Source organism: Panthera leo, chromosome B3 (genome assembly GCF_018350215.1).
Source record: "Panthera leo isolate Ple1 chromosome B3, P.leo_Ple1_pat1.1, whole genome shotgun sequence".
In the NCBI taxonomy this organism is placed as follows: domain Eukaryota; kingdom Metazoa; phylum Chordata; class Mammalia; order Carnivora; family Felidae; genus Panthera; species Panthera leo.
This window is the reverse complement of record NC_056684.1, coordinates 108,779,875-108,801,507: the sequence shown is the minus strand read 5'-3', so window position 1 is coordinate 108,801,507 and position 21,633 is coordinate 108,779,875. Positions and strand designations below refer to the sequence as shown.

Here is a 21,633-nt window from a genome sequence, read left to right as displayed (position 1 = left end):
CTCTCTCTCTTTCAAAAATAAGTAAACATTAAAACAAAATTTTAAGAAAATGAACACTCAAGAGTTAAAAGGGGCTTAAAGAAATAAAAACCATATTTGTGGTTAGTAAATAAGAAACCCCTCCCCATGCTTAAGTAAAATTTAAAATCTACACATACATTTTGCTTTTAATATTTCTTATCAAAAGTATATTTTTGAAAAATGCACTTCAGCCCCTTTGAGAGGCTGATACAAATACCAATAGTCATTGAGTACTCATTATTTTATATGCATTATTATATCAAATCATTTAATCGACTCTGTGAATCAAGTATTTACTATAGTCATTTTAAAGATGAAGAAACAGAGGCTGTGCAGTATGGTATCAGGTGATTCACCCCAGGTCATACCTATTTTTTTTATTTTTTATTTTTTAAAATTTATTTAACTTCAAATAAGTTTTTTTTCAATATATGAAATTTATTGTCAAATTGGTTTCCATACAACACCCAGTGCTCCTCCCAACAGGTGCCCTCCTCAATGCCCATCAGCCACCCTCCCCTCCCTCCCACCCCCCATCAGCCCTCAGTTTGTTCTCAGTTTTTAAGAGTCTCTTATGCCTTTGGCTCTCTCCCACTCTAACCTTTTTGTTTTTCCCTTCCCCTCCCCCATGGGTTCCTGTTAACTATTCTTAAATAGAATTTTGAAATTATACAATTATTTGGTTTAATATTGACAGAAAATATAGTGCTTATGTTATTGTCACCAATTTGTTTCCTTTTATTAAAAAAAGATTTTTCTAACAACACTGTTAAATACCACACCAGTGTAACAAAAATCCTGCACCAAATATGACATGACTATGAGGTGGTTAATCATCTACTTATCTAAAAATATGGTCCTCATAGTGACTGGTTCACCGCCAGGCAGGTGTTTAGGACCAGGGATAACTGGCTCAGGGTGTCTCTCGGGAGCCCTCAGAACACAAGATGGGGATCTTAAATGCTGCTTGCCAGTCTTTCCTCTGGGCCCTGGAAGAGTTCAGAGTCTACCTAGTTGGGAGGTATGAAATTGGAAACGAAGCTTTCAAGAATGCCTCAGGATTGCAAGAATGGCCACAAATCTTTGCAGTTCCTTCCTAGAAGAGGTAGAGTTTACTTCTCCATCCCTGACTCTGTTCTGACCTTGGGACTTGTCTCAGTTCTTAGGCTGAATCCTCTACCCTTCCCTTAAGTGCTGCTGTTCTCTTGACAGGGTGGGGCCATGAAGCCTCCTTTCTTACTGCTCTTTTCTTTTCCTGAGGTTGAGACATCCACTTACAGAAAGCTTCATCTGCATTTTCCCAGCTTTCTTACACCCACCTATACATCCCTGTCTTGTTCCCACTCTCCTTCCCTGCCTTCATTGCTTATTGATACGGGATACTCTAGTTTTACATCTGCGTAACAGGAGCTATTTGACTCTTTCTTTGTATAAATAAAAATTTACAAGCTACATCAGTGGGTTTTTTTTAGTATATAAGAATTATTTGCTTCTCTAAAAGTGTCTTCAGGTTTTTATCCATTATAATTTTTGAACAGAATGACCTTGGGCATCAATCACCAAAGATTGGCAGGCATCAATTCTAAATGTTTTAAAAGATTCTATTCTACTACACCTATATAATTTCTTAATTTTAACACTCATCATCTTGTTGTTTCTGTTCTATGCCTTTAAAACATTAGTGGATGACACTAGGTGTTGTTATAGTCAAAGTCCATTAAAAATCACATAATTCTAAAACTCCTAGTGTTGTTCATGTATAAATGAATATTTTTATGCATATGTATTCATAATAAAGTTTATGAGCCTACTGCAATAATCAGAGTGAAGGGCTGACTAATGATAAAAGTGAATACAGGGATTAGGTCCATTCTATAGAAGAATCATCATATAGAGCCATGACTACACCAGACAGGGAACGACCTACGTTTCAAATGCTGTATTTTTAGGGATTCATTGGCTATATTAGATAGCTATACTCACTGATGAATAACTGAAATAACTTTAATGCATTTGTTTTATCCATTTCATTAACCCACCAAATAATGTGTTTCAAATTTTTTAAAAAGCTCTGACTATAAAACCAGCACCTCAGGGGATCATACTCCCTAAATATACCATGGTCTGTACTACTCCTTTAATTATATTGTTACTTGTCATCTCTGTTTTGTCTTTACATTTTCCAGTTTCATAGTCTCTGAATCTTTAATTCGCTCCTGTTTTACTGTCCTGTTTCCTGTGGTTTAGAAGTGAAATACTTCATAAGACTTGATGCAAAGAACTGAGAATATATAAATAGGCCAAACAACAACTTTCATGTTGAGTGTGAGCTTTTCTACTAATTTTAGGGCTTTGGGGGAAGGTTAGTTTTCTCAAGCCCTGAAATGTTTATAGCTGAGACTACTTGCACCCAGTGAGAGCTGACCTAAAAACTAGCATCAAATATCCTATAGCCACGAAGACGAACAGAAGGACCCAGATCTGAACTTGTGCAGCTACTGGATATTCCATGCACGATCCCATGTCTCTACAATCTGTGATTTCTGATTACTCAGTGTAGATATGCATAATATTCCTTGGAGAAGAACGTTAGTCAGCTCTACTGTGAATGGTAAATTAATTAATTGATTTACAAGACACATCTTCCAGAAGTGCCATAAAAGTTTATTGTGAATTAAGTGACTATAAATTGGTATAGATAACTGGATAAAGCAAACACACTTTAAAATGATTGATTATATCAATGTGTATCCTAATGGAAATTCTATGTTATACAGCAATTAGTATTGCTTATTATGCAATGTGAGTTCCAATGCTGAGGGCCGAATTATCCACATTTATTAACTTTGCTATGCTTCTCTAAACTTCTTTTAAGAGGAGGAGCAGGGGTAAATTTTACTTTGCTTGAATCAGTTGGGATTCAAGTTGAGGATTTGGAGTTGAGGCCCTAGATTTTAGTCTTTTTTTTTTTTTTTTTGGCCAATTTGACATAGAAAAAATATTATCTTGAAAATACAATTTGATGATTTTTAGTTGAATTACCATAGAGTTATAGATGTAGAGACGCCTTAAACATTAGTTTTTGTTCATCTTGTTCGCTTTAGGGTCAAAGCAACAGGTGTTGATTCAGGTAGTTGAATAACTTGATCTAGGCCACACCATTACAGGTAGAGCCTCACATCTAACTTGAACGTCTTATTTCCCAATTTGTTCTTCTGTGTCTTTCTTCTCTCCCCTTTTTTCATTCACATTTTTCTTTCCAAAAAATATCTGTTTAGCTCTTGCTTGAACTGTTCTAGGAATTGGGGAATAACAAGAGTGGATGAACCAGAGAAAATTCCCTGCCCTTATGAGTTCATGTTCTAGCTTAATGCTATTCTTTCCACATCACAGGCTTTTTATTTATCCATGATATGAAAAAAATAATTTAAAATTTTTGATAGAAATATGTATCAGACATATTTAACTTCAGCAGTTAGGTAAAATATGTAACAGACATTTGAGTGCCTCCATAATTAAAAATGGTCTGGGGGCACCTGGGTGGCTTAAGTCAGTTAAGTGTCCGACTTCAGCTAGGTCATGATCTCACGGTTGGTGAGTTTGAGCCCTGTATCAGGCTTTGTGCTGTCAGCACAGAGCCCACTTCAGATACTCTGTCTCCCTCTCTTTCTGCCCCTACTTCACTCTCTGTCTTAAAAATAAATAAAAATATTTAACAAATGGTCTATGTTGGCAATGGGAAATTCATTTATATATGGGGTATATTTTACTCATTGATGATACACTAATCAATCAATGAATATTCATCTATTATTCTGTAGATCTATTTACATATTTTATTAATTCAGTTTTATTAAAATAGGTAAGGAAATACATCTGTGAAAGTAGCTTGCTATTTTTAAATGAAAATTAGGCAGATTCATTACAGAAAAATTTGGAAAACATAAAGTAGAAAGAAGAAAAAATAAACACATTACCTGAAGCCAGTTGCTATAATTATTTAAATGCACTTTCTTCTAGTCTTGTATCCCTTTGGCTTTATTTTAATGTTTATTTATATTTATTTTTGAGAGAGACAGAGAGAGTATAAGTGGAGAAGGGGCAGAGAGAGAGAGAGGGAGAGAGAGAATCCCAAGCAGACACTGAGCTGTCAGTGTAGAGCCCGATGTGGGGTTCATTCTCACGAACCATGAGATCATGACCTGAGCCAAAATCAAGAGTCAGACGTTTAACTGACTGAGCCACCCAGGCACTCCCCCTTTGGCTTTTAACACAATTTTAATTTCAGCAGTTAATTAATTTATCAATTAATAATAACATGTCCTCTATAGAATAACATAGAATAATGAAATACAGTATATTTGGTTTTGTCATGAATATTTTATTTTAAGAAAATAAGAAAAAGTACTTTTAATTGATAATTACTTTAGTCTGGGAGTTTTGGTTTCATTTTTATGTACTTTATTGTAGTTGTAACCAAAATTATATTATACTTTGTATCTTTATTTTTTCATTTAGTATTATAAGGTAAGCATTTTTGCACATTATTCCAAAAGACAGTTTTAATTCTATGTGAACTGATGCTTGATGTGTAGATAGCTTTCCATAGTTGGATATTTTATTCATTTATTTGTTTGTTTGTCTTACCAATCTGGGGTTGTGACTGAATATTCCATGTATTGGTCCTAAATCTTGATTGATTCCTGGAAGTGAAATTACTTAGTCAAAAACATTGATTATCATTGTAGTTACTGCACATGAAAATCAGATAGCTGAAGTGTACTGAGCACTTATAAATAGGTCAGAGGCTGTATTATAAGTGATAGTTTGAGAAACGGTCACAGAAATGAATCAGAAAGAAGTAGAATCCTTCTTCTGTCTTTTCAAGGAAAAACCTAGTATAGAGAGTATAGCAGTGACGATAGAGTAAAAGGAACAAGAGGTACATGAAAGCAGCCCTTTAGAAGCCCTGTTACTTTCATAGCACCAGGGACTATGATAATATAACAGTTGTTGATGTCTTCTGATTAAAAAATAATAAATGGAAATAATAAGACCATAAAACCCATCCAGAATCCATAAGGCAGAGAGAACCTACCATTTTGGTGCACTTGCTTTGTAGAGTGCATAAAATGAGATCATACTATGTGTATGATTTGATATTCTGCCTTTGTTATTTTACATAATGTGAACATCTTTTTGTCACTATTTTCCAATTTATGATACTTGGGTGCTGCATAATATTCTTTCATTTATTTATTTTAAATTGAAGTATAATTAACATACAGCATTATATTAATTTCAAGTGTACGAGATAATGATTCCACATTTCCATACATTACTCAGTGCTCAGTCAATGAACATTTTTATAATTAAATGTGGTACTTCTGATCATGCAATTAGAATAAATATGTGTTTCTTTACAATTGGAATTACTTGTTTAAAATTTAGATAATGCCACTTACAGATATCTAAAATTCATCTGTGTAAGTGGAGGTAGGGCTTATTTTTAAAATTTCTATACCTAAAGTCTCCCTTAGGTTATCTATGATGCTGTATAACCCCAGAGACTTACCTTGGGTCACAGGTCTCTAATTAACCTTCCTTGGACAAATGTAAGACTATCAGACCGTTGAATTGTCACTGTCACTAACTAAAAAGATTTTGGAGTGTCTGGAAACAAATGCTCAAGATTAATTAAATATCCATTATGGTTACCTTATGCTGATCATATGATCACATGGTAGTTTTAACCACTTTCTCAATATATGCATGTTTTCTCTTTCTATCCTGGAGTGCCTCATGGTTCTTTAAGGATTTCCAAACTGTCTATGTGGGCAAGAATGTGTAATCTCACTCAACCTCAATCTCTGTCTCTCTGTCTCTCTCTCTCTCTCTCCCTCGTTTCTCTGGTTACATGTTGCCTTTTCTCTCTGATAATCTTGCTGGCCTGAAGTGTTATAAGATGTTCCCTTCTTCTTCTTCCTTTTTTCTTGTCCCTTCTGACTTCAATCTTTGTGATGAAAGCAGATATTTACTCATTTCTGTGGTTAGAGTATAGAAAGCATGTCTTTGGCACAGTGCCTTAATTTCTGAGTCTTCCTCATCCCCATCTTGTTTGGGCAACTGAGTACTCTTGGTTTGGAATGAACTGTGGAGTTCAGCTCACCAGTGGATGCTGCTCTGAAGTGAAGAGTTGATTTCTGTGTGATTTCCAGAATTTCAAAAAGATATCCACATTTCACTACAGTATAGCACTCTTTAGGGAACTGTTGATAGCATAACAAATCTGAGTCTCCATGTTTTCCCCAACTCAGCTTCTTAGGCTCTGTAGTTGTGGATGGGGAGCCCCCGGGGCTGGGCCCTGAGGTCTTGCATAAAGGTTGGCTCAGGAGAGATGGAAAGGCATCCCTGGGGAATAAGTCATGGCCAGTATTAGTCTGCCTGGAGCATAAGACTTAGTTGCTGAATAATGTATGTTTAATATATGTGCAATCAGTTCCAGATTTATAAATACTGTAACAGCAGATCCTTCTATATTGCATTCTACTGTCATCTCTACAGAAGAAGCAGAAGAGAGGATGAAACTAAAAAGTCACCTTTGCTCCTTCTAGTCAGATGGAAAAAGTGATGATGGCAGAAGATAATGAAACTATTTGTTAAAATACGATTTTTGTCTTTGTTGTATTTCATTTATTCATACCACTCCAGATTTTCCATCAAGAACTGCATTCAGGGTGATGTTACTTTACATATTATATGACAGTGTTGTACATTGTTATATGTATCTGGATGGGGTTATATACTCAGGCTCTAAATTATGCTAGTATATCAATACCATATATGAAACTGAATAAAAATAGTGATTAGGATAAGAACTAGTATAGGTACTTGAATACATATCTTATACCATTTTCCAGGGAAAGGTGACGTATTTGGAGACATCTTCTGGAAGGAAACCACCCTCGCTCACGCATGTGCCAATGTCCGAGCACTAACATACTGTGACCTCCACATCATCAAGCGAGAAGCCTTGCTCAAAGTCCTGGACTTTTATACAGCTTTTGCAAACTCATTCTCAAGGAATCTCACTCTTACTTGTAATCTAAGGAAACGGGTATGTTGCATGTATCCACTTCCCCTTATTAGTATCAATAGAGTTAATATGTCATGCTCTATTAGCTGAGGTGTGAAAGGTATTTCATTTTGCACTCATACATTCTCATTGATTTGAAGTGACATAATTCTTTTCCTTTCTTTATATTTTGTTTCCTTTTTAAGAGGGGGGAAGAAGCCCTGAGTATGTGGTTAAAGACTTGAATCTTTATAATTTAAAAGTAAAATGAAAGGCAGAGTTGAGAAACAAGCATACTGTACTATAATATAATTAGTTCTTGGGGTTTATGATAACTGCCGTAAAAATAACATCAGCGTCCCTTACTTTATTATGTGGATTTTTTAAGTTGGTAAGGTTAATCAGACTGAATGTTTATTTTATATTCCTGACTCTATTTAAATATCCTTTCTCATTTAATGATCAATTCATAAAGCCTATTACCTGTGAATTCTTTCAAAGCATACTATCTTAAAAAATAATTAGCCACACTGACATGTCCTACAAATTGGTATAGCAATCCTTAACTTTGCACTGCTGTTGCAAATACAATCTTCGTGGACGTTTTCTTTTTTTATTGATGACTATGACACAAATTTAATTTGCATAAAGACATCCCCTAGCTATGATTTATGGGTCATTGGACATTGGCTAGGGCCCTTTTATTGCCAAGAATGAAATACACATTTGGACAACTGCACTTAAGGAATTTCATCTAAAATAATTGCCTGTCTATGGTGAAGTATTTTGAAATAGCAAGCTTCATTCCCATTGCCCCCTTAAATAGAACTTTCCCTTTAGTTAACATGGAGGAGAAAAATCAAGCCATGAGACAAATCAGCATCTCTACTGCAGCAGCAGAGAAATGAACATAAGCAAATCAATATAGCTCCCTACTTGGGGTTCTAAGAGAGGATAGGACCGCAGGAGTCATATTCCTCCCAGCTGTGTCACAACATTGGATCTACATTTGAGTAACATTTTCAGGTTATATTTTTGTTAACAAATGTTTATTGAGCACTCACAACCTGCATGACAAAACGTAAGGAGTTGTTGCGAGCACGAGGACTAGAGCCACAATGCTTAAGGAGCTTACAGCCAAGTGTGACTGGTATATGAAACACAAATATGTGAAACACAGATTTGTACATGTAATTGAAAGTGAAGATAGTGATGAATGGGGAAGAGGGGTACCGAATATGAACTAAACGTGGAATTTTCTTGTTTATTCATCAGTGAGTGTAGAGTCCCTTTTAAGCAGAAATAAGTCTCCTTTAGTCCATGCTCTACCTTCCCCAGTGCCAAATTCCTCTTCTGCAAGGCAGCCCGTTAGATATTTGAAACTCTTACATCTTATTAAGTCTTCTCCAGTATAAATTTTGCCAGTTTTGGAGTCTTCCCACACACCGCGAGATCACCGAAACCCCTATCCATCATCGTTACGGTCCTCAGGACAGATCCTATTTATCACTGTCCTCCTCAAAGCATGTTGTTTACACAGTACCTCATCTGATGTTTGTAATATTCCTGTGGGAAAAAAAGGACAGTTATTTTCCCTTCAAAACACATGGGGAAACTCAGGCCCAGAGGGATTAATATCAAATAACCAACTGATATATTTGCAGTGCAAGGTCTCAAAGAGGGATAATTACCAGTAGAAAATAAATTCTGGTTCTTCAGAATGAGTCCATCACAGAGCTCTATTGCCTCTTTTTTTTTTTTCTCTTTCACACATCTGAGCATATGTACACCACACCCACCCACCCACACACTGTTGTGAATGCTGAGTGCACACACCTGCATGATTACCTCTGCTAGGAAGAGAGCTAGAGACAGGAAACTGTGTGTTTTTTAATGGAACCCGGGGGTGGTGCACCCACATCTACAGGTACTGGTGCCCAAGTTACATCAAATGGCTTCTTCCCTATATATACTCTGTTCCCTGTTACAACCTGTGTCCGTTTTTTAAAATTTTTTTTAATAAATTCCAGCCCTTCTTCAGTTGATGGATGGTCTCAATAACTTGGCAAAATGTGGGGACAGGTGTGCTGTCGGTCAGTGTCACTTTGTTCTCAGAAAAAAAAAATTCTCTGGCTGGGTGGCTCAGTCGGTCAAGTATTCGACTCTTGATTTTAGCTCAGGTCATGATCTCACGATTTGGTTCTTGGGGTCCAGTCCCGCGATGGGCTCTGTGCTTACAGGGTGGAGGCTGTTTGGGATTCTCTCATTCCCTCTGTCTCTGCCCCTCCTTGCCTTGTGCTCTCTCTCTGAAATAAATAACCATTAAAAAAATTTTAAGGGGTGCCTGGGTGGCTTGGTCAGTTAAGCATCTGACTTCAGCTCAGGTCATGATCTCACACTCCGTGAGTTCGAGCCCCGCGTCGGGCTCTGTGCTGACAGCTCAGAGCCTGGAGCCTGTTTCAGATTCTGTGTCTCCCTCTCTCTCTGCCCCTCCCCTGTTCATGCTCTGTCTCTCTCCATCTCAAAAATAAATAAACGTTAAAAAAATTTAAAAAAAATTTTTAAAAGTATTCTCATAAAAATAACAGAAAATATCCTCTAGTGACTCATGAGAATATCATTTTCAGAGCCTATTTTAAAACTGTGCACTTCAACAAATTTTTTATTTAATAAGTGATCTTATGAAATTTTAATAACCCACAGATGAGGCACTATGATTTCCACTTCATTGAAGAAAAAGCTGAGGTTCTGGGAAGGGGACAGCTAGTTACCAAATCAATTATGGGTCAGGGTCTGCCTTCGAATCCATCCCTGTCTGATTCTAAAACCTAACTCTTTAGGTGATACCATGTTGCTTTGGCTTGTCACATACTTGATATATTTTTTTCCACAACAATATTCCACAGACACATAAGTTTCTCATTCCCTCAGTCACTTTCACTTCATGCCCTACAGAGCTATTAATAAAAGGATATATATTTTTAAGTAGGCTCCACACCCAGCTTGGAGCCCAACGTCGGGTTTGAACTCACAACCCTAAGATCAAGACCCGAGCTGAGATCAAGAGTCAAAGCTTAACCGACTGAGCCACTCAGGTGAACCTAATAAAAGGATATTTTGTTCTTATTGCTATTATTGCAAGCATTCTTGCATTGAATATTTTTTGTGAATTGCACATTTGTTGTGAATTGCATAATCAAAACTACATCCGTAGTATGCTATTGATATCCATAGCTATCATAACCATCATTTAAAGGCATGTCCCTAGTGAGTTGGGGGGAGTGGATTTGGAACCCAGATTTTCAGCCATCACGGATTACAGCTCTGGTTTCATGAGCGCATGAGGTGGCTCAGTGGAGAGGTCTGTAAAGTGTGTGGTTCCTGGTGGTCACAATAATGGGGGGTGTGTCAGTGCTTTAGCTGCTTGCCCCATCTCCATTACGGGAAGATAAGATATTTGTTATGCCAACATAGATCCCGCTAACCATCCTTAAGTTCCTCTCTATACAAATTCTAGAACTAGAACTGGTAATTCCATCCATCAACTAGAGCAGGGGTTGGCAAACTTTCTCTGATAAGGATCAGTCAGTAGATATTTTAGGATTTGAAGGCCACAGAATCTCTGTGTCAATGACTCAGGCTTGCCACTGTAGTGTGAAAGCAGCTGTCTTAGCTCAGGGAGCCATAACAAAATACTGTACACTTAAACAACAGGAATTTACTTCACACAGCTCTGGAGGCCAAGAAGTTCAAGATCAAGGTGCGGGACCCAGCTGGGTACCCCAGTAAGGGCTCTTTTCTTCCTGGCTTGTAGACCTCTGCCTTTTCTCTATGTCCCCACATGGCTGTGAGTAAGGGAGACAGAAAGAGAGGAAGGGAGAAAGAGAGAGAAAAAGAGAGAGAGAGAAAGTTCTCTCTCTAGTGCCTCTTTTTAGGGCAGAATTCTTATCACAAGGACCTCACCTTCATGACCTCATCTAAACCGAATTAGCTCCCCAAAACCTCTTTGTCAAATATCATATTAGGGGATTAGGACTTCAAGATCCGAAGTTTGGGGAGATACAGTTCAGTTCACAGCAGCAGCCAAAGATAATATGTAAATAAGTGAGCATAGTTGTGCTTTAGCAAAATTTTATCTACACAAACAGGTAGCTTCCATGGGCCTTAGTGTGTCAATTACTGGGAAGGACAATGAGGATGCAAATACAATTCTCTCCCCCTTATATTAGAAAACATCTCTATTACTTGCCGCTCAGAGGTTATCATGCAATGGAAAATACCATACACGAGAGGTGGCTGCAGAAATAGGTCAATAAAATGCATGAGTGAGGCAAGGCTCCCGTGGCTGTTGAAGACCAGCGTTCACACCATACATAAGAGGGGCAGGGGCTCCTTGGTCTAGTTGCACACTGCCTTGGAATGCCAGCCCAGTGTTGCTTGGTCTGCATATTTTTTTCCCCCAGAGAATCCAGAGGTGCAAATTTTTACACAAAACCACACTAGTTTTGTAACTAATTTGCTTTGGCTTTTTTAAAGATAACATGGTCAAACAATGCAAGTTTGATGAATGCCAGACTGATGAATCCAAGTGTGCTTGCTCTTGGTCCAAATGTTTGTGAACTAAATGGAATGAGTTTATGAACTCTTGATCTCATGATAGTAGAAGCCTGAAATTTTTACCTAAAGCCTGTAAATTTGGATAAGAAAAATTATTACATCTTAATTTTCTTTATTTTCTAAGTGAAATTTAGCTTTTCCTTCAATCATGAAGGTTGCTAACATACTACAGTATTATTAGTATTATTAAATAGTATTATTTATAATTATTAGTATATATTAGTATTATTAAATAGTATTATTTACAGTTATTAGTATATATTAGTATTATTAAATAGTATTATTTCTTTACCAAAAGAACTCATAGATATTTTCTTATTATATTGTACTTGTTGAAGTGTTTAGGCTCATCACTGCTTAATAATTATGGAAATTATTATAGACCTGCTACTAAGATGAGGTTATTGCATTAAAAAAGCGCAGATGACTATTTTTTGTGAATTCTTTTTAAATATTTTGATAACTGGACTTCAACATAATGGTTTTTTTTTTCCATTTGCAATACTATATATTTTATTTTGTGCATTTAAAGCAACACAAGCTTCCCTAGACTGCTGGAGATCAAGAACCCCCACACGACAGTCAGAAGCTGAACTAAGTTGGACAAAAGGACGGGTTGGTGTATTTTTCTCAATAATAGGAACACAATTCCATAGTTTTCAGTAAGTTTAAACACATTCAGAAAAGGCATGGAGAGCAACAGCGGAAGGTTGGCTCACTCGCTGACTTGGGTTATGTATTTATGTACTTAATTAAGTGAAGCTACAATTTCCTGGAATGGCAGAATGGTGTTTATTAATTTCTTTTTTAATGTTTATTTATTTTTGAGAGAGAGAGAGAGAGAGAGAGCGCACAAGTGAGCCAGGGGCAGGAAGAGGGGGACAGAGGATCCAAAGTGAGCTCCGTGCTGACAGCAGCGAGTCTGATGTAGGGCTCGAACTCGCGAACTGATGACCTGAGCTAAAGTCGGATGCTCAACTGACTGAGCCACCCAGGTGCCCCAGACAAAATGGTGCTTATTAACTTGAGGACCAACCCTCAGGTCCAGGTCTGAAAAGGCAAGCGGCACAGCCAGCACAGGTGATCTCTAAACTGTAAAGGATTTTAATCAGACTGTTGAAGCAATTCGTGCACTTCTGCTCATTCTGCCTAATTGTGATGCAATGAAGTTTACTGTCTGTGTAAAAAGAGTTAACGAGCAGGTGTGACTGCTGTGCTTTAAAAGACCTGCTTCTAGAGCAGGCTCTTGGCTGGCATCTGGGAACTCGGTTTCAGGAGGGTTCCCGTCAGGTTAATGGGTGAGAGTGGCTCACGCACAGTGAGCTCTGTTTATTCAAACAGTGTGGTCTCTGCTAAACATTTACTTATGGCCACATTAAGTGTGGTTGGGATTTTGAGTTGTTTCTAAATATTTCCTTCACTTTCAAGCTAGCATGAACATATTTTTCTCCAGACTGACTATTTGGATGAGTGAGGAGTTTTATTTGCTATTTTTGGTACCTTTTCTGACAAGACCCTTTGACAAAGTGTGGCACAGAGAGTATTGGCTGGCTCAGTGTATATCAGTATGCATCCATCACAGCCCTACTACATACCTAGGTGGTCATGGAGATAAAAGGCCCAGTGCCTGCTCTCTAGGGGCCTGCCGTCTAGCAAGAGTCAAATAAATCCTAACAGAGCCCAATAAATGCTATGAGAGGATTACATTCAGGGTAGAGAGTGTAGGTGGGGGTCATAGAGGAGATGAATCCAACTCATCCCAGAGGAAGACACAGGGAGGGATTCCAGGAGGTGATGATGGCATGACTGGCATTAGGATTTTATTTTATTTTATTTTATTTTATTTTATTTTATTTCATTTCATTTCATTATTTTATATTTTATTTTAATTGTGACTGTTCATTTCTATTTATTTGTATATTTACTTAGAGAGCATGAGCAGGGGAGGGGCAGAAGAGAATCTCAAGTAGGCTCCATAGCTCAGCACAGAGCCCGACTTGGGGGCTCAGTCTCACCACCGTGAGATCATGATCTGAGCCAAAATCAAGAGTTGGATGCTTACTGACTGAGCCACCCAGGCACCCCAGGATTTCATTTTAAACAGAATAATATTCAAGAGGAAGGAATGATCTTGCAGACCCCCTAGTCCAATTTATTTTCTTTATAGATGAGAAAACTGAGACCCAGTGAATTAAGTGACTTGCTCAGGTTTGCTTAGCAAATAAGCATCAGGGCTGGGATGGGAATCCAAGTCCTTTGAATTCCGTGCTGGTGGTATTTTTACTAGCTAGCCTAGTTTAAAAGCCTTGTGTCGAAGACTGTGAGTAAGATGCAATACTTGGCTGTGTTCATTTTTAACAGGGAAAAAGGAAGGTAGATGGCATGAGTTTGCCTGTGATTCATAGACTGATTTTAGTGTTTTTTACATCATGATTAGGGATAAAACTAACAGCAGAGCAGAAAAACCAGGCTATCGACAGTGCTCAGAGTTGTGAACAGGATTCCCAGTCTCAGTGCGAGCCAATGTGTGTGGTGTGGCCACAGCGGGTGTGCCACTTGTGTTGTGAAGGGTCTCATTTTTAGTAAAAGCATGGAACTTCCGACATATCAGTGTGGTTCAAGAAGTGTTACTGAACACGGTAAAATACTGCTTTGCTGATAATACTATGTTTCTAATATACTGTCTGCTATCTTGTCAATACTTTTAAGAACTATACTGGCTGCGGGGCGCCTGGGTGGCGCAGTCGGTTAAGCGTCCGACTTCAGCCAGGTCACGATCTCGCGGTCCGTGAGTTCGAGCCCCGCGTCGGGCTCTGGGCTGATGGCCCGGAGCCTGGAGCCTGTTTCCGATTCTGTGTCTCCCTCTCTCTCTGCCCCTCCCCAGTTCATGCTCTGTCACTCTCTGTCCCAAAAATAAAATAAAAAACGTTGAAAAAAAAAAAAAAAAACTATACTGGCTGCCACCCCGTTAGTATAAACATGTGTAAAAAAGGAAATTTCTCACATTAAACAAAACTCCTATTTTTTACACCTTTGTATTTTAAGTTACTTTCTTAAGAATTGAGTACTTTCACATTAGAAGTTATGAAAAAAAATACTGACAAGTTTCCTGCCAGAAGTGACATTTATTAGTACTAAAAATGTTTGTTGATTAAAAAGGGGGAAGAGGGGGAGGAAGGAAGAAAGATTGGAAGAAAGAAATAAAAGGAAAATAAGTATTTTCATAGAGAATTGGGAAAATCTGAGACCTGACTGACAGCAGGAAACAGACAGGGAATGAGCTGATACCGAGAACGATTCTTTGTTAGGAATGAGAACTAAGAAAACCATGTGGTCAGTTCCAAAAAAACCAACTGGGAAGAGATCGCTAACTGAAATTTGAAAAGAAAGAAAAATAGTTAAGACCGAACAATGTGAATATAGTCCTAAAATTGTGCAGTAAACTGGGCTTCCCTTTTAAAGGCCATGTCTATGGGACATCTGGGTGGTTCAGTGGTTAAGCAACCAACTCTCGATTTTGGCTCAGGTCATGATCTCATGATTCGTGAGCTTGAGCCCCACATCGGGCTCCACACTGTAACAGTGTGGAGTCTGCTTGAGGTTCTTTCTCTCTCTCTGCTCCTCCCATGTGCTCTCTCTCAAAATAAATAAATAAACTTAATAAAATAATGTTTTTAAATACCATATCTATTATGTTAATGAGTAGAAACCCCTCTTGTGGTTCCAGATTGAGTGGTCATGGACAGAGAACTAATGTGTCTTTTCATTCCATGGCTCTGCTGACTTTATTGCTGGTGTCATGAAAATTTCTAAGCCAAACGATTCTAGAGAAATGTTTCCAGTATATCTACTATTATGATGGAGTGGATCTCCTTGGACCTTGATCAAAAGTGATGCCAAATTGGGGCGCCTGGGTGGCTCAGTTGGTTAAGCCACTCTGTCCCTCCCTTGCTTGCTCTGTCTCTCTCTCAAAAATAGATAAATAAACTTTAAAAAACTTAAAAAAAAAAGTGATGCCAAACTGACACTTGCCCTTAGTTGTGGTCTCAAAGAAACACCTCTATGGTTGCCTTGGAGACCCACCTTGCTCCTAGTTTATGCTCCTTTTTACTGAACATCTGTATACCCCTTAGTTCAGACACAAGCTAATCCAAGACCTATTAACAGTATTAATTTATCCCTTGTATTAATCTGTTCAGAATGCCATAACAAAATAACACAGACTGGATGGTTAAACTGAAAGGTATTGTCTGACAGCCTTCAGGCTAGAAGTTCAAGACCAAAGTGCCAGCGAGGTTGGTGTCTGCTGAGAGTTCTGTCCTTGGGTTGTAGATGGCTGCCTTCTGGCTGTGTGCTCATATGGTCTTTCCTCTGTGAAGGAAGTCTCTGGTGTCTCTTCTTAATCCTGTTGGATCAGAGCCCCAACCTTATGACTTCATTTAACTATGATTGTTTCTTTAGAGGCCCCATCTTCAGAGACAGCCACACTGGCGGTTAGAGCTTAGACATATGATTTGGGAGGAGGACACAACAACCCCCTTTTTTTTTTTAAATTAAATGTGAAGGAGTAACTTTGAGAAGTTTTCTAAAATCAAAACTTACAACTGAAATAGGTCTGGATTACTGGGGATATGCATCAGCATCAACATTCAGTACTGGCTGCTGTAACTTCTCGGCAATGCATAATTATCATTACTAGCAAAACGTTCTTGCCCTCCTACAGTGATTTAAGAAAGGATCCCATTTAAACTTAGAAAAATTTCCCCCCAAGAATGATGAATGCAAATTGTAAATTGGAAAAACATAACATAAAAGTAGTTATCCCTTTCCTCCCATAAAACCAGGATCCTTTTCCTCAAATGGCAGTATTCTTAAGTAGAGAGTAACAGAAGCCAGCTGGCCATTTATGGGTGGCTAAAGCACCAATCCTGTATTTTAATATCACCGTGGAAAGAAATCGTGGGTTAGGGTCACTCATGCATTAGCACAGGCTCAGAACTCAGTAACTGTTTTTCTTTCCAAAAAGCATTCTTATCCTGGTGAATCCAGTGACACGGAATGTATTTTTTTTCTTTGAGCAGTGAAGCATCTCTATAACAATTACCTTTTATAGATGGAAGACAGACTGGAATTGGATACTGAACAGGTTTTGAGTACTTGCTTGGTGTACATGTGTTGCAGCCTACATGTATTTCAGGGGTCAGTGCTGGCATCTTTGAAGAAGTAGTCTAGGATTCTGATAAGGGGAGTTCCAACTCCACTATTTCCCCCCCTTTCTCCCACCCTGGTACATCAGCTGAACAAAATACAGGAGTATATTCATTCCATATCCCTGCAAGCTCGTATCCAATTAAAAAGACATCACTAAAACACTGTCCACACTTGGAACAAAAGCTAATATGGTCTCCATAAAACTGAAGTATTCCAGAGAATCTGTGCTTCTCTCATAGCACTGATTGTGGTACTTGGGTTTCCTATTTGCATGTTTGTTTTTTCAATTAAACAACGAGCTCCTTAAAGTAGGTATTTTTCTGTAATCTCTTTGCCATTGCCAATGACCAGAATAGTGCCTGCTGTGTAACTGAATGAATGAATCAGTGAATGAATGCAAAGTGAATCTGACATACTGGCCAGCATAGTTTTTATCATCACTGACTACAATAATCACTGTCATCCAGAAAAACAAATGATGCCCTTGACGATTTTGGCAGAGAGCCTTATGAAATAGGATTATGAAAAGGACCATTACGAATTAGTGTTAAATCACAATTAGAGCTAACTTCCAGCTGCAGTTTCTAACCATTTCTGCCTGCGGAGTCCACACAATGCCCGTCTCTCTAGCACTTTCAGAAGACAGCAACGTTGACATCACTATTGCGTGAATTTAGATCACCTGATGCCAGGGGCTGTGCTTGTCAGAACAGTGTTTTCATCTCATTCGAAAGGACTTTAAAGAACAAACTTTTTTTCTCATCGTTTCCCTTGTAGAATCTGCATACACCCTTGAGTGTGAGCAGAGAGCTACTATCTTAGCTGATCATCAGGATCACAAAGGCATGTGAACTACTAGAAACACTGGCCATAGCCTGTACCCTGCGGCTTGTAGAAGTTTCACCTCCAAACTCATGTAGCTCTGTACCTTGCAGTTCACACACCGCGGGCCTTGTCTCATTTGGGCTTCAAATCAACACTGGAGGGAAGTGAGCCAAGAGAGGTGAGGCGACTTGCTCGAGGCCACACAGCCAATCGCTGTTCTGAAGTTCCAGCCTCCAGTGTCTCAGCTTCAGGCTGGCGCTCACCCCGCTGATGGTGGTTGAAAGAGGCAGACTTTCAGCAATTCCAGAAGTTTATCATGTGCATTTAGAGGAAGCAGAGACTTAATTATGCAGTCTTTTGATTCCTTAAGCTGCTTCTATTTAGGGCTGTCTTGATCTGCTTCCAGACAGAATAAAAACTTTTCCACATTTAGCTTTCAGGACATAGGTTCACAGATCCCTCACTCTTCAGTAATACCTCCAAAGCAGCTATATAAGGACAGTGTTTCTCAAGTTTCAGAGTGGGGCTGAATTCAGTAAGTTACCAACATACTTGAAGGGAGATCATACTGTTTGATAGCTCCCCTTTTCAAAACTAGAGTTTATTTTTATTGCAAGAAAATATGTCTTCTAGTAATAAATGAGGGAATAAGCATTTAGTATAGTCAGAAGAGTATTTAACCTAAGAAATGATAAAATTATAATTTTATAAATTATTTTTCTTGGGAATCCTCAAAGTAGCCAACAGTCCACTTGAAACATTTGATTTTATTTTAGGGCTGAATCCTGCCTTACAATAGTGCCTTTTTAGGGGTGTCATAGCTGGATACCAGACTATTCATTTCCATGTGTCAACAACCACTTCTTAATTCTCAATAATTAATATTTGATGAAGGGGCCTCTGGAAGTACAGTGCTATATCACGCCATCTTCATTTGTAGGAAACCCCTCCTTTTGAATGAAAAAAAGCAAGGGTTTCTATTAAGACCGAGGGGCGCCTGGGTGGCTCAGTTGGTTAAGTGTCCCACTTCAGCTCAAGTAATGGTCTCACAGCTCTTGGGTTCGAGTCTCATGTCAAGCTCTGTGCTGACAGCTCAGAGCCCAGAGCCTGTTTCAGATTCTGTGTCTCCCTCCCTGCCCCTCCCCTGCTCACATTCTGTCTCTGCCTCTCTCTCTCTCAAAAATAAACATTAAAACAAATTTAAAAAATATATTAAAACAGAAATGTACATAATATTTGCTTCCCTAATTTCTTTAGGTATTGATTTGAATTTTGAATATACACAATTTTTCCTATATTTGTTTCTTATGTATCTTTTTCCTTCTCTGTTATGGAAAAAGAAGTCAATGGATCACCTATGATTGTACCTATAATATGTATATAATATAAAATATATACTATATAATAACAGGTATTTTTTTACGTGTGTGTGTGTATATATATATATATATTTTACATGTGTGTGTGTGTATATATATATATATATATGTATATATATATATTTACGTGTGTGTGTATATATATATATATATATATTGTTAACTTTGGATCTATTCGTGGATCAGTACTTTAGTATATTTTTAGGTAGAGCTCTTTGGGGGGGGGGGTTCCTCCCATCTAACCTCCAAGTTAACATCTAAATTTGATGATATAGTTTGTCCTTGTAGGAATTTCTTCCCATCAGTTTTTGAGCTTAATCCACTGACTCAGCTTCTTCTATTCTCTGAGGAACCTCAGAAAATATCGAGATCAATAGACGTGTATTCAAAAGGTTTCTGTGTTGATTCTAAGTAGTTTGTAACACTTTACAACAGATTTTGAAAGGCTTTTGGTTATTCAAAGGGGCGTTTTCAAGATGTTTACAGTGCCAAAAAAGTGAAATAAATATTATATTTAAAACATATCAATGTATGTAGAATAGGAAGCATTTTAGAGCATTATATACATTTTGCAAACAAACAAAAAAATAGAGATCTGCTCTGTGGTCAGATTGAATTCTTAATAGTTAACGATTATGACCAAAATAGTATCTGTCTTCCTGGAATGTCCATTTTTTTCCCCATTTGAAAGGTGCATTTAATAGATTTTGACATTCTAATCAAGTGATCTTTCCCCAAAGGAGTCAAATCAAGTCATTCTACTAAATAATCAGAGACACTCAGATGACCCAGCGAGGCTACAGTAATTTCTCCCAGAGAAAGTCACTCATTTTCTGCCTCTTCTTTCTGAATCAGGTTATACTTGATTTAACCCAACACTTTCAGAAGTTGACATTTGATGTCACTGGGGTTTGCGCTGTGTCCACAGTTTCATCCTTTAGAGAGCGTTGTCAATCTGCAGCGGTTCAGCAGAGGCTCCATCCCTCAGGAAACTCACAATCTGGAATGCAAATTGCAGGCTAAACATGGGAACTGCTCATTTTGCGTGCAGGAAGCAGCCAGGTTCCCCTAACAGCAGGGCACAGAGGTGATGCTGGGCACTGGACCCTGGCCAGGGATTTGCTTCCCTCTCTTACAGGTATTTTAGCAACTACTTTAAAGGTGGCTGTGAATGGCATCATAATCCCAGCATGTGAAATGGGTAATATGTAACACAGGTCCTTTGAAAGTTAGTTTCCTGTGGCAGGAAGATACATACCTCCTCCTGAGTGAGAAAATTAGTGTTTCCTAATGTTCGGAAATTCAGAGACTGGATGTCAGATGGCCTACTTAGCCATTATAGAGTGCACTGTTGCGTGGGGAAGGGTCTGTTGCACCAGAAAAAAGCAAGCATGAGAGAACAGATCCAGCCTTCTGGATTTATGACTCCATAAAGTGAGGCTGACTGCCGGCTTATGAATAGTAACATTTTCACACCTGACGGTCACCAAGTGGCTTGTTAGAGAAATCCACTGGGAAGACTTTCTCCACAGACTGTTTGGGAGTGGGAGTGGTGGTGTGGAGCAAAGAACAATGGCTGGCAGGGCCTCATTCCCTTTACTCTAAGGCAGCTGACTTCTCCCAAGAAGTCCGCAAAGAAGGTCTTAACATGGATGTTCGCCCTGGTGAGAAAACTAGGAAAGCAGATTTGGATTTGGTAGCTTTGCCAGTCCGAAAAATCTGTCTTGTGGGGCTCCTAGGCCATTCTACTTGGTACATTCCTTTTAGAAGGGTGTTTTTAATTGTGAACCAGCAACTCTATGGAGGTTGACAACATTAATGAAGCTCAAACAATGAAAAAGAGACAGAGAGAGAGAGAGAGAGAGAGAGAGAGAGAGAAATCTTTAAAAATTCAAAGACCCATCAAGACAAGTCTGTCAGAAGAAAAGATTTGCAACACATGTAATTATATGAAAATGTATCGATGCTCGAGGGTAAGCTGGCTTTACTATATACCAAACAGCATATAAGACATTTGAATTTAGAGTTTTGGAGTATATTTTATAAAACAAACATATCAATCTCCTTCTGGAAGCACAGGTGCCTCATGGTCTAATATCCATAGCCCAGAAATAAATTTGCCATTGATGCCATAGAACTTCAAACTATCCAAGCATTTTTTTCATTTTTTCCAAACTCTTTTCAGGAAAATGTGAGCAACTTAGAAAACTGCTACTTTCGATTTCAGAGAGTGGCAGGATTCAATAGCCAGGTGTGCTCCAGTGTGTCAAAGATGTAGCTGCTTAATTTTGGTTAAAGAAGATCAGAGATGTATTTAATATCTCACCAAAATAAAATCTATCTACTGTGAGTGACCTGGACTAGAATAAAGAAAAACTCTAACCATTTGTAGAGCAACAAAAGTGGTTATTTTAAATGGAGAGCAAGGGCAAAGATACTCCTTTGGTGAGATATAAAAAGACTCCTGGTCTCCAAACATTGTGAAAATATGGCACAGAAAAATTA

At 38.3% G+C, this 21,633-nt stretch overlaps 1 protein-coding gene across 3 annotated transcripts in view; it reads left to right on the top strand.

Annotated features, from left to right (window-relative positions):
- KCNH5 (potassium voltage-gated channel subfamily H member 5) overlaps window positions 1–21,633 on the top strand; it is a 301,067-nt gene that overhangs the window by 239,233 nt on the left and 40,201 nt on the right. For all 3 annotated transcript variants that reach the window (XM_042943442.1, XM_042943444.1, XM_042943443.1), the window contains one exon: window positions 6,942–7,138. In XM_042943442.1, the coding sequence (XP_042799376.1) occupies window positions 6,942–7,138 (197 nt within the window). The remainder of the gene's footprint in view (window positions 1–6,941; window positions 7,139–21,633) is intronic.